General features: G+C 48.0%; 4 protein-coding genes across 4 annotated transcripts; 1 reads left to right on the forward strand and 3 right to left on the reverse strand.

Moving 5' to 3' along the window:
- Window positions 1-227: 227 nt before the first annotated feature.
- EDB93DRAFT_1077790 (V-type ATPase) lies at window positions 228-2585 on the reverse strand (the record flags this gene model as incomplete). Its single annotated transcript, XM_041445338.1, has 11 exons — window positions 228-317; window positions 373-892; window positions 941-1296; window positions 1348-1368; window positions 1422-1554; window positions 1601-1752; window positions 1808-1948; window positions 2000-2101; window positions 2149-2192; window positions 2245-2364; window positions 2411-2585. The coding sequence occupies 11 exons, from the start codon at window positions 2583-2585 to the stop codon at window positions 228-230; spliced, it is 1854 nt and encodes a 617-aa protein (XP_041311783.1).
- Window positions 2586-2618: 33 nt separating this feature from the next.
- Window positions 2619-6922, forward strand: EDB93DRAFT_1220303 (uncharacterized protein). Its single transcript, XM_041451135.1, has 16 exons — window positions 2619-2778; window positions 2830-2843; window positions 2888-2926; window positions 2975-3145; window positions 3193-3487; window positions 3537-3705; window positions 3755-4245; window positions 4297-4387; window positions 4441-4544; window positions 4603-4615; window positions 4771-4858; window positions 5079-5493; window positions 5548-5850; window positions 5905-6345; window positions 6398-6441; window positions 6496-6922. Exons 1-16 carry the CDS (start codon window positions 2765-2767, stop codon window positions 6555-6557), a joined length of 2754 nt encoding a protein of 917 aa, XP_041311784.1. The 5' UTR covers window positions 2619-2764; the 3' UTR covers window positions 6558-6922.
- Window positions 6796-8188, reverse strand: EDB93DRAFT_741840 (NUDIX hydrolase domain-like protein). Its single transcript, XM_041457295.1, has 5 exons — window positions 7731-8188; window positions 7635-7675; window positions 7502-7571; window positions 7323-7447; window positions 6796-7265 (listed from the first exon to the last, which is right to left on the reverse strand). The coding sequence occupies exons 1-5, from the start codon at window positions 7857-7859 to the stop codon at window positions 7043-7045; spliced, it is 588 nt and encodes a 195-aa protein (XP_041311785.1). The 5' UTR covers window positions 7860-8188; the 3' UTR covers window positions 6796-7042.
- A 1281-nt stretch (window positions 8189-9469) lies between these two features.
- EDB93DRAFT_1300980 (major facilitator superfamily domain-containing protein) lies at window positions 9470-11661 on the reverse strand (the record flags this gene model as incomplete). Its single annotated transcript, XM_041454684.1, has 15 exons — window positions 11617-11661; window positions 11311-11504; window positions 11231-11257; window positions 11146-11174; window positions 11045-11093; window positions 10916-10993; window positions 10779-10863; window positions 10383-10735; window positions 10234-10330; window positions 9992-10184; window positions 9884-9941; window positions 9797-9828; window positions 9722-9739; window positions 9605-9672; window positions 9470-9550 (listed from the first exon to the last, which is right to left on the reverse strand). The coding sequence occupies exons 1-15, from the start codon at window positions 11647-11649 to the stop codon at window positions 9470-9472; spliced, it is 1395 nt and encodes a 464-aa protein (XP_041311786.1). The 5' UTR covers window positions 11650-11661.
- Between the last annotated feature and the right edge of the window lie 329 nt (window positions 11662-11990).

An 11990-nucleotide genomic window follows, 5' to 3' on the forward strand; every position in this document is an offset into this window, starting at 1 on the left:
TAAGTGGGGCTAAGAGTCTTATATTACCCCTAAATGCTCTCCGCAGCATGAGCGCGGCATCAACTGCGCATTACACAATACAACGACCCTGAAAACGAGGAGACAGTGCGCCCGCCCGCAGAACTTTCTACGTGTACGCGCTGCAGTGCAGAGTGCAAAGTGATAACTGGTATTATGCTATAAGCTACAAAGTGTTACGACAACGTGAGACCGCGAGCATATTCGATCTACTCTACCATTTGGCGGAATTTGTCCTGGATTTCCGTGTGCAGCGCGTCCAGCTTCAGCATGATGTGCTCCTGTCCTTGCGAGGGTGACTGACAGACAAACTCGATGAAGAAAAGAAATCACAGGAGAATGACAGACACGTACCTCGAATTTCATCTGAGAGAGTTTAAACATGAGATCACTCGCAGTATCCTTGATTCTCGCAAACGTCAGATCGCCTTGCGCTACAGCTCTCAGCGCCGAATCGTGGAACGCCACAAAATTCTTCAACATCCCCGCAGTCTTGTAGAATGGACAGTAGCGGTCGTACTCGCTCATGCCGTTCTGTTGCAGGAAGTCGTCCTTGAGCATCCGTGCAACCTCCAGCGTAATTTTGTCCGATTCTCCAAGCGCGCTTTTCCCTACAAGTTGCACGATCTCAGCGAGATCCTCCTCCTTCTGCAGGATCTCCTTCGTTTTCATGCGTAAAGAGACAAAGCCTGGTGAGTTGGACTCATAGTAAGGCTCAAGCACTTTCGTGTACTTGGAGTACGACAAGTTCCAGTTAACGGACGGGAAATGCTTGCGCTGTGCGAGCTTCTTGTCGAGGCCCCAGAAGACCTGCACGATACCAAGTGTAGCGGATGTGACAGGATCCGAGAAGTCACCGCCCGGAGGTGACACACTGGAATGTGGTGAGAATAATGTCCACACAAAAGTAATTCCTACCTACGCCCCCACAATCGACACTGTTCCTTGCCTCACTGGACTACCCAAACACTTCACTTTCCCGGCGCGCTCGTAAAAGCTCGCCAGCTTGGTCCCCAGATATGCAGGATATCCTGAATCAGCCGGCATCTCTGCCAGACGACCCGAAATCTCACGTAGCGCCTCAGCCCAACGCGATGTTGAATCTGCCATCATCGCGACATTCGAACCCTGATCCCGGAAGTATTCCGAGAGTGTGATGCCGGTGTAAATCGAGGCCTCGCGAGCTGCAACTGGCATATTGGAAGTGTTAGCAACGAGCGTGGTACGCTTCATAATGGGTTCTTGGCGAGAGCCAATCTCCATTGTAAGTTCAGGGAACTAAAAGACGTCAGCGTGTGCTTATGTTGTACGGATAGGCAGTGATATCACCTCCATCAACACTTCAGCCATCTAAAAATGGTATATGAGGAATGAAGTAATTTGAGACATCTCAGTTAACGCACCTCATTTCCTCGCTCACCACATCCGACATAGATGATGATGTCGCTATTTGAGAACTTGGAGAGCGCTTGCGAGATGACAGTCTTTCCGCAACCGAAAGCACCGGGGATGGCAGTAGTGCCACCTTGCACGCATCTATGTGCTGGTCAGCGGTAAATCATTGATGGTGAAACATACACACGGAAAAAGTGCGTCCAGGATGCGCTGACCAGTCAACAAGGGGAAATCGGCGGTTTGTTTCTCGGCAACGGGTCGAGGTGCACGAACTGGCCACAACTGCATCATGGTGTGCTTTGTTGTCCGACCCTCAAACTCGGTTTCTAACACGATGTCCTAATGAAGAAAATCAGGTACAGAGCTTATGAATGTAATTGTGCTGCGGACGCACATCGACTGTATAGCTGCCCCTTTCCGCGATGCGGGTGATGGTACCGAGAGCACGAGGAGGAAGCATGATCTTGTGGTTGTCAACGAGCGAGTTCTCGTAGACACCGCCAAAGATATCACCGCCTGATATGTGGTCGCCGACCTTATGCAGATCAATCAGTACATTACTAGTGCCGAATCAGTGTCGAATCACCTTATATGTGGCAGGGGTAAAGTCCCAGGATATCGAGCGATCCAGTGCCTCTGTGTTGATGCCGCGAGGGATGTAGATTGATTTGGACAGTTCTTGGATGGACTGTTCCATTAAATAAGATTATCTCCGCGGCTGGAATGAACACTTACTCGAAGTGGCCTCTGAATACCATCGACAATGTTACCCATCAGACCTAGGGAAAGCTGAGGAAGTACAATTTATGGCACATCATTCGAGGAACACACCTGGGCCCAACTCAACACTAAGGGGTTTGCCTGTCCTTAATACAGGATCGCCGACAGTCACACCAGACGTCTCCTCGTACACCTGAATCGTTACTTTATCTGCCTCTATTCGAATGACCTCTACACCTAATGAGTCTCGCTTCGTTCCAGTACGAAGGCTGCGCACCTCCGACGAGCTCGTCGTGGCCGACGCGAACAAGCTCGTACATTGCAGCTCCAGTCATGTTCTCTGCGATGACAACAGGCCCTGAAACGCCGTACACGTGACCAAAGCGAGATTCGCGGTCTTCATCTTGGATTTTTGGGAGGTCGCGCTTTGCGTTCTGGAGAGCACCTGCCATCGTACACAACTACAAGTGTTGAGTCGAGCTTACCGGCAGCATGCCCAAAGCGGAGTGTGAATATCACCGGTAGTTGCCGGGGCGCGTTCACCAGTGCAGTGACGCGTCCCATAGCATAAGCAGTCTGTACTTGCTCGCCATTCTCTCCGTCCACAACACTTCTTTCACCATCCCACACGATGCCTCCAAAAGCGCAAGTCTGTTCAGCACGCCTTTTCTATCTATGCTGACGATATTTATGCAGTGATTGGGAGAAATGTATGTACAGCTTGACCCCTTGTGCTGTCATTGATTTCCTGCAGACGAGAAGAAGGGCGACGACAAGGAGGAGAAGATTCAAGGTGTGTAAATCGTATCCCTTGCATTTATTCTGCTCCAACACCTTTTAGCTCTTACAACTAGTGATATCCAAATCCTCAAAACCTATGTAAGTACAATATCTATACGCTCCGTCCGCTCAACAATACATTCCCTACAGGGCCAAGGCGCATACGCCGCAAAGTTGAAGAAGACAGAACACGACATCAAGGAAGTTCAGAAACGGATAGATGAAAAGCTTGGTGCGCACAACACTGTTTGTGCTGTTCATAAACTTATCTCAATGCAGGCGTGAAGGAGTCTGACACAGGCCTCGCTCCGCCAAATCTCTGGGATCTTCCAGTTGACCGACAACGCATGGGAGCCCATCCACTACAGGTTGCGCGGTGTACTAAAATTATTCCTGTTGATCCCAAGAAAGCTGAGGTTGCACGCGCCGTCAACCCCGTCGGTGCTGCTCAAGGCCAGAAGGGGGCCGACGAGCAGGACAAATACGTCATTAACATCAAACAGATTGCTAAATTTGTCGTTGGTCTCGGTGATCGGGTCGCACCGACAGATATCGAAGAGGGTATGCGCGTGGGGTGTGTAGAATTACTTGCATAAAACTCTGGTGCATTAACATTTCAACAGTGTGGACCGGAATAAATATCAGATCCAGATCCCACTGCCACCTAAGATCGATGCTTCGGTGACGATGATGCAGGTTGAAGAGAAGCCCGACGTCACGTACTCGGACGTTGGTGGATGCAAAGAACAAATAGAGAAGCTGCGTGAAGTCGTTGAGACGCCGCTACTATCAGTGAGTCATTCTTGTGATCGAAGATGCTAAATTACTGACATTGTCCAAGCCTGAGCGCTTTGTCAAGCTCGGTATTGATCCCCCAAAGGGCGTCCTTCTCTTTGGGCCACCCGGAACCGGCAAAACTCTCTGTGCACGTGCAGTCGCCAATCGTACAGATGCCACCTTCATCCGCGTCATTGGCTCTGAGCTTGTGCAAAAGTATGTCGGCGAAGGTGCACGAATGGTGCGCGAGTTGTTTGAGATGGCACGTTCAAAGAAGGCTTGCATTATTTTCTTTGACGAAGTCGACGCTATCGGTGGGGCGCGATTTGACGATGGCGCTGGTGGTGACAATGAAGTGCAGCGCACGATGTTGGAACTGATTAACCAGCTGGATGGATTTGACCCTCGAGGTAATATCAAGGTGCTCATGGCCACAAATCGACCAGATACTCTTGACCCTGCATTGTTGCGTCCCGGTCGACTTGATCGGCGGGTTGAGTTCTCACTGCCTGATAATGAGGGCAGGGCTCATATTCTCAAGATTCATGCTCGGAGGTTAGAACCTAAATGTCTACACTTATCGGCCTAGCTGATGACTCTCTTCAGTATGAGTGTTGAGCGTGACATTCGATTCGATCTTATTGCTCGGTTATGTCCCAATACGACGGGTGCTGAGCTTCGGTCAGTTGCAACTGAGGTGAGAATTGCCTATCTTTGGCACTAAACATATTGTGATTGTATCCTGTCCAGGCTGGCATGTTTGCTATTCGTGCCCGGCGGAAAGTCGCCACGGAGCGCGACTTCCTCGACGCAGTAGAGAAGGTCGTGCGGCAAGGGACGAAGTTCTCGTCAACGTAAGCCATTCATTATTCATATTTTTCGGAAGAAATCTCACCGCATTTTCCACCGCAGACCACTGTATCAAGTGTACAACTAGACTATTTGACTTTAAGTTTGCATGTATTATTCTTCCAAATCACGCATTTTCATGGACCGCTTGAGTATTCTGTTGTGGACAAGGACTTTGCAGCACTGAGCACACTTAACTAAGTCTCACTTTCATATTAACTCATACTATAGCTATTTCCCAGTGATCTTTTACTGATTTTGAGCCCGCCTCATGCCTATACTCTCTCCAAAGGGACCCATCTTGTGCAGAGGATCCCTTGTGTGCATTAGATATGATGCCTTGCTGATGGTTGGTGGTTGGTTCAGGGGGGAGCTAGATTCAGGATGCCATAATCCGGGTGTCCGGTAATGCCATGCTTGTTAGCCTGCACCAACCATCAGTATCAAGGAACTGCTACTACTCAGGGGAGACTTGAGAGTTTGAACTAGTTCCGTACAATCCATGATGATGATAAGTCTTCCCGTGCGCGCCCTCACAGCGCGTACCGTCCAACGGCGGCGGTACCATGTTCGTCGTGCACCGTTGCCACCGTCTGCTGAATCTGCTCGACTTCTCGACTCATTCGCGGCACATCCGCCACTTCCTCTAACGCTCTCGACCCTCATGTCCTTCGGTAACCCTTTAACACCTGTATCTGTGCTGCGTTCAGTCACGTACGTACTCTCGGAGATACCAAGACGTATGGCCCAGCGTGTCCGCGCCCTGGAGGGGTTGCCATTCATTGTCGGCACTAATCCATACATTGCACGAACTCTCAACGGTCACAGAGACAGCTTCAAATTACTCGCCACTTATCCTGAAGTGCGCACACTCGAGGACAATAAACACTTTGTCGATGAACTAGATATACTCGTGCAGAGACATGGAAACGATATACCAACCATGGCCAAGGGGTGCGCTGACCCTTGTACTTGACTCTGAATTAACCTGACTTCAACAACTTTCAGATTCCAAGAGTGCTCGCGATACATGTCTCCGACTCAAATATCTAACTTCCTCGATGGTGCTATCAGATCTCGTATCTCTGTACGCCTGATTGCTGAACAACATATCGCGCTCTCACATGCACTTGCTACGGATCCCGGCGCCGCCGAGACTAGCGTGCTCATGCACAATGGTGTCATTGATCCAAAGTGCTCCCCCGCGGTTATGGTCCGCATATGTGGCGCATTCGTTAGCGAATTATGCGAGGCGACCCTTGGCACAAGCCCCAACATTACGATTGACGGATGTCCAGAAGCTACATTCACGTAAGTCCAAAATATGTACAACAGAACCTATCAGCATAATCTTCCTCCACTTAGCTATGTCCCTGTGCATCTTGAATATATCCTCACTGAAATGCTCAAGAACGCGTTTCGCGCTACTGTAGAGCACCACCACAAGCTTCATGGCCTCGCTTCATCCCACCCCCTACCACCCGTACAAATCACCATCTCACCCCCTACTTCATCCCATCCATTCCTATCAATTCGAATTCGCGACCAGGGTGGTGGCGTCTCAGCGTCCAACATGGCTCGTATATTCTCATATGCTTTCACTACCGCGGGGTATGCCGATGACCAAAACGGAGACGGTGGACCATACGCCGCCCAGCATATTGGCGGGAGCGCAGCCATTGGGAGTGGCAGTGCAGGGGAATGCGGGAACCTTTTTAGCGAGATCACAGAGAAGGGTGTCCAAGTGGGCCTTGGAACAATTGCAGGTCTAGGGTATGGGCTCCCTCTGAGTAGGTTATACGCAAAGTGTGTTTGCCTTCGTTTTTTATCCATGTCTAGCCTCATATTGACTGTTTAGATATTTCGGTGGTTCATTGGATTTATTTTCGCTTGACGGGTGGGGTGAGCTCGACCAAGTATTCATGCGTCGTTTCGGACTTGCTGATATTTTTGTAGGCAGCGATGTCTTTATCAAACTTAGATGTTTACTAGACGATGCAGGCGACGCCGAGATATAGATCCATCGGACTTAAGTTGTAATGTTTAACTGTATTTCACGTCCAACACTTTGCTGTTACCTTACGCTCGTGTCTCTGAACAACTATAATACTTGTGTGTTTTCCCGGTGTCCTGTTGCCAATAGTAATGCATTATAGCTCAAATGTGGTTATCTAGAAGATGATCGGTGATCAGCTGCTCTTTAGCATGCCCAAGTTTGAATTGGTAAGTGACTGGATGTACTGTAATTTCTTTGTAGACACTGTGTAAGGCTGGTTGATTGAGTTCGACGGGGAATGATTCGGACCAAGAGAGAATGAGTGAGGGGGAGTTTATTCACTGGAGCTATAGAAAGTAGGGACCGACTATTTATATATAAGTGAGCACAAAGGGAGTTCCATAAGTAGTACTTCGAACCGGTACAAAGGGAATTCCATATAGCTGGTGTCCGTGGCTAGTAGAGTGACATCCCTTACAACTGGTAGTGTAAATCCATTTAGTTATCTTAAATAACAGTGCCAAACCAGTGCCTTGTCATCGCAAATTCACCATCGTTTTGCGTTACAGAATCAATACGGCCAACAAATTTGCGCCCTTGTGCTAGGAGGGGCAGCCAGTGAGCATCACCATCCCACATCATTTCATACGGGATAGGTGGTACTATTGCGTCTGCATCACATGTAGCGGGTGACGCAAATGAGAACCACTTCGGTCGCATCTCGTCTGACCTGGGGCCAGTCCTGAATTCAACAAAACCCGCCGTTGCGCAACCAAAAAAGACCTACTCTGTAGGTGTTCCTGAGTACGAACGAGCAGAAAATATCTCGATCTGGAAAGCCCATACAACGGCGTTCGTCACGAACAACAGTGATCCTGCGTGCTCGAGGGGCGCATCGATGTCGGCTTCTTCCTGAATCGTACATCAATATCTGGCACTTGTTTTATAGAAATGAAGTTGAAAAACTTTAAGTTCGCGTATCGCAGCTTCAGTGAGCGTTTCTCCTGGTTCCACCTTGCCACCAAACCCATTGTACCTGTTATTGTGGGTTCCAAAATCACACTCCGCAATTGCGACTGATACTTGGAAGCTTGCTTACTTGTTGATGCCAAATCCACGTTTTTTCAAACCGAGGAGAATCTGAGAAGCTGGGCGTTCCCCTTGGATGGGTGGACTGTTTAACGCTAGTACACACCTTATCGCCCTGAATGATGAACGCGTTGGTATAGAACCGCTTGTGGTCGAATGACAACCAGTCACCCACTCCCCCTTGAACATATTCTATGAGGTTTCCTTCGATCCCGGGAGGAAGTCTAGATGTCATTCTGACTTATGGTTCTCTTGTGAAGATTCGGTATATGGCATAGTATCTGGACAAAATCTGCATGCAGCGTCGTACAATCTGCATTAGTCAGACATTCGGCACCGAGTATCGGTGGAATTACTTGATGTACAAAGTTTGCCGTCAACAGGTACAGTTGCAATCATTGAGAATGGGGCTCAGATTCGTAGCACAGTTCAGGTGCTTTTCGGAAGTGGAGTTTCTGCATACAGTACCTTCAAATCCGCTGGAGGATAGCGATCCCCAGCCACCCGATCAGCCTTCTCCGCAACGACATGCACTTTCTTGACTGATTCAGGACTCAACAACACACTGATAGCAGCAAAATTTTTATTTCATTTTTATCTTATTTATTTCTAATTTATATCCTTTGCAGAGCGGTACTATATGTAGGACAGTGCGTTCTAGTCTAAGGACCCACCAATGTCCTGATCGCATCTTTGAAATCGCGAATGCCCTAGTGTGGGACGTGCGCCACCAGTCCGCCGTTTTTAGACGCGCAAATCATGGCAGCCCCGAAGTTCTCCTCGAGTAAGACTCACCATTTGCCAATGAGCTCTTTGCTGTCTCTATAGATGTTAGAAATATTCCAGAAAGTGCAACTATGCTCATACAGTTTATTCAGAACCCATTGAAAGGGGCAGTCATGAATTAATGTGACGCACAGGCTGCAGGGTGCTCATGCTTCACCTTGAAGCATTCCTCATCTGAACCAGTCTAACCATGATAGGCTGATATGCCCATAGCACCAAAGCCAATGGCAGAGACATCGTTGGTGTCAATTTTGCGTGTGGGATAATTAGCCATGATCAAGCCATGATGTTGGAAATACCTACGTTGGCGGATACAAGAACTCACAAAACGAAAATGGCTTTGTATACCACAATTACTCATTCAACAAATGACCAAGAGAGACATAAACTGAATAGTAAGTGCTAATTAGAGCTGATGGAATTAGTATCATGAAAATGAGTACTCATGCACTCACGACTCATATTACTTGCATCGACGTGGCGTTGAAGCGGGACGCGGCACCACTGGTGATGAGATATTGGATAAAATTTTCGCGCAGATTGGCGTGATTATTCGGGTCGTCAAATCGGTGGTGATGCAAGTAACGCGTCGGAGGTACAGGCGTTGTTTATTTCCAGGGCTCTTGCAAAACAACGGCACTGCTTTGCGCACATATACAAATACAAACAACATGGCATTTGACTCAATTGGCCCATGCTTCTCGTTTTCGACACCAGAACAAAGTTTTAGTAGATGCGATATAACAACACTGGCGTAGATGCGATGAAGGTCTGGAGGCTAATCTTTCGGAATTGGTAGCATGCGCCGTGTAATTCAAAACATCTCGGAGTCTCAACAATATTCACAAGGCCCCCTCAGTCAAACATGGCGATCGAGCGGTCGCAGAGCTTGTGCAAACACGGTCATCGGTCAAACCGAGCTCATCACACAGCACCTGCATCCACGTAAAAACCATGGAACAACTCGGTGCCGAAAAATGCAGTCAGACATAGGCAAACGAACAAAATCACAGTTCCTCTCAGGGAAAGCTTACAATGTCTATTATCTCAGGTTGAGGGTTATGTTTTATCGTTCATCTGCCTTCTGACAAATATAAACCGCATAATCGTATACATTATACCACCAATCACTGAAGCAACCTGTTGTCGAGTTGACGTGAATACCGGAGAAAATGGTAGTTATGGTCAACTCACCCCGGAGAACACGGCCGGTATCCACCAAGTATAATTCGATGTCAGCAGAGCGCCAGATATGGGTGTTCCTATTACAGAGTGAGAATTAGAGGCAAGAAATGGCACAAAGGCGCCTACCGATCAAGGCTCCAAATCCTGTAGTGATTACATGGGAGATTTAAACGAGATAAAAGTGTAGCTGATACTACCCACCGCTAATGAAGAAAGCGATGCCCATGCGTGCGCTATGATCTAAATTAGATGGTTCGTATGTGCATCCGATCTCAAACTGTCCCTTACCCAAGCTCAGAGAAGTCGGGCGTTAAAGTAGCCACAAGCGGAGCCATCATTGCAATGTCTGCATTATCGATCAACACATCACACCTAGTGGAAAAGAAAGTTACTTACACAACCCTGCAAAATAGCCATACATCATACCAAGTACAACGACGCTGGCAAGGCTACTCAATCCGATCATGCTCAAAATAAGCACACCTCCAGAGATTGTCGCAACTATGACCAAGTTTGGGACTCCCGTGAACGCGGCGATGAAGCCTGACGTGACCCGTGCCACACAATTGGACACGTTCAAAATCACCAACTAGTATGCTGTCAGCAGGCAATTAAATTTGCATAGCGCTGTATCCCACAGAGTAAAATGAGAAAGTGACACTGAGACCGTGCTTGATAGAGTCGAGTTGAATGAAGAATAACGGGTAGTAGAAGCCAGTCTGAAAAAAAAAGCCCCTGTAGAATCGTCATTTTAAGGATTTTGAGAGAAGTTGTGTTGAGGTCTCACCCTGCTATCATGAAAATAAATGGTGCATCACGAATGGATTTTTTGGCTGCCACAATATAGTTTGTTGGTGTCGTCGGCGGATCAAGACGAGTTCGCATGCATAGACATGCAATCAGGAGTAGTATGCTGACAAGCCCTGCACTTGCACGGACGCTATTTCCAAAACTAAGATGACCATTCAGGATGTTATTGAGCATAATCGGATGGACGACAGCACCCAGCGACGAGCCCGATGCGACGAACGTCATAGCTAGGGTACGTCTCCGTCGAAAATAATGCGAAACAACAGCTATACTTGGGACATACACGAGCCCCGACCCGATACCCATGCCTACACCTTGAGCAAGGAATATCTGCACCAAATCAGAAAGAGGTCGTAAATTTAGGAGACGTTACCTGATAGTACTGATCGGGTTTTGACAAAGACAACATGAAAAGAGAGAAACTCTGCAGAAGCGATCCAGCAATTACAAGATGGTAGCTAGATAAGTTTGCTGAGTATCCTCAAAAACCTCCTGTAAAGGTTTACCTACAAATATCCTCGGTCATATAGTGGACCTGATATCAGGCCCACAGCGGTGACTAAAAATGTGTTCAGGCTCCCGATCCATCTTTAGGAGGCCTTGAGCATATCCGTCATGAAGATACAAATGAAAACTCACGATATGGCAGACGACGTCTGGTTTGTGAGGTAATGCTGGGTATAGAAGTCTGGAGGGTAATAAGCATGATATTGCATTCTCACTTTCACATACAGCAATACCTTGGTAGACACCAAATGAAGTGGAATAACTTTAACCTTCAGTCAAGAGCCATTCTTTGTCAACAACAGGTGGCACTAGACTCACCCAATCCCGCATAACTGCATAAGAAACCTAAGCAGATCAAGTAAGGTCCAGTTTTTACCGCCCAGATGTGAGCTTCTTACGCTCCAAAGGTTGTCGCCCAAGCAGCCAGACCACCTTCTGGAAATTCATGCGGGTGTGAGAAAAGGTTGGAATCTTTGGCAGATTGGGATTCTTCCAATGTCTCTGAGCCCTCCTTGTCCTGTTGGGGGGACACATGAAGCATTCGAGGCTCAGATTCAGACGACATATGGGCTAGGGCAATTGACAATAGCGACTGTATATATACCCATTCTCGTCAAGTCAGAAGGTGATAAGAGCGTGTATACAAACTGATGGGAACGGGTAAACTCGAGGCGCTTCAAACAAATTGAGTACCCAGCACTCACCCGTAGTCGTGGCCCAAATTGTCTTATAAGCATCACGGCACTCACTTGAACAGCATGAAGATTAGATAAAAACGTTCACTGATTAGGGCCTGATCCATATATTGACAGGCTCGGAACGGAATATGCATCAGCCTGACCACTGTACCTAATGACATGATGTGAGTATGGCGGTTCTGCATATACCCGGAGCGGCAGTGGCGCACAGCGCTGATATTTTTTACAGCCCCAACACGCGTGGTTCGAGCTTGAGCTTGCGGGCTCGTCCTCGGGGCCCGAGTTCAATTCCCTCATATCAGAGATGAGGAATTTTCTCGTGAGATGCTGTCCCAACGACCAAGTTTGTACACGATGCCTCTCTGTACGTGTTCATGTCA

The sequence above is a fragment of the Suillus bovinus genome (genome assembly GCF_016758785.1).
Source record: "Suillus bovinus strain UH-Sbo-P2 chromosome Unknown EDB93scaffold_6, whole genome shotgun sequence".
In the NCBI taxonomy this organism is placed as follows: Eukaryota; Fungi; Basidiomycota; class Agaricomycetes; order Boletales; family Suillaceae; genus Suillus; species Suillus bovinus.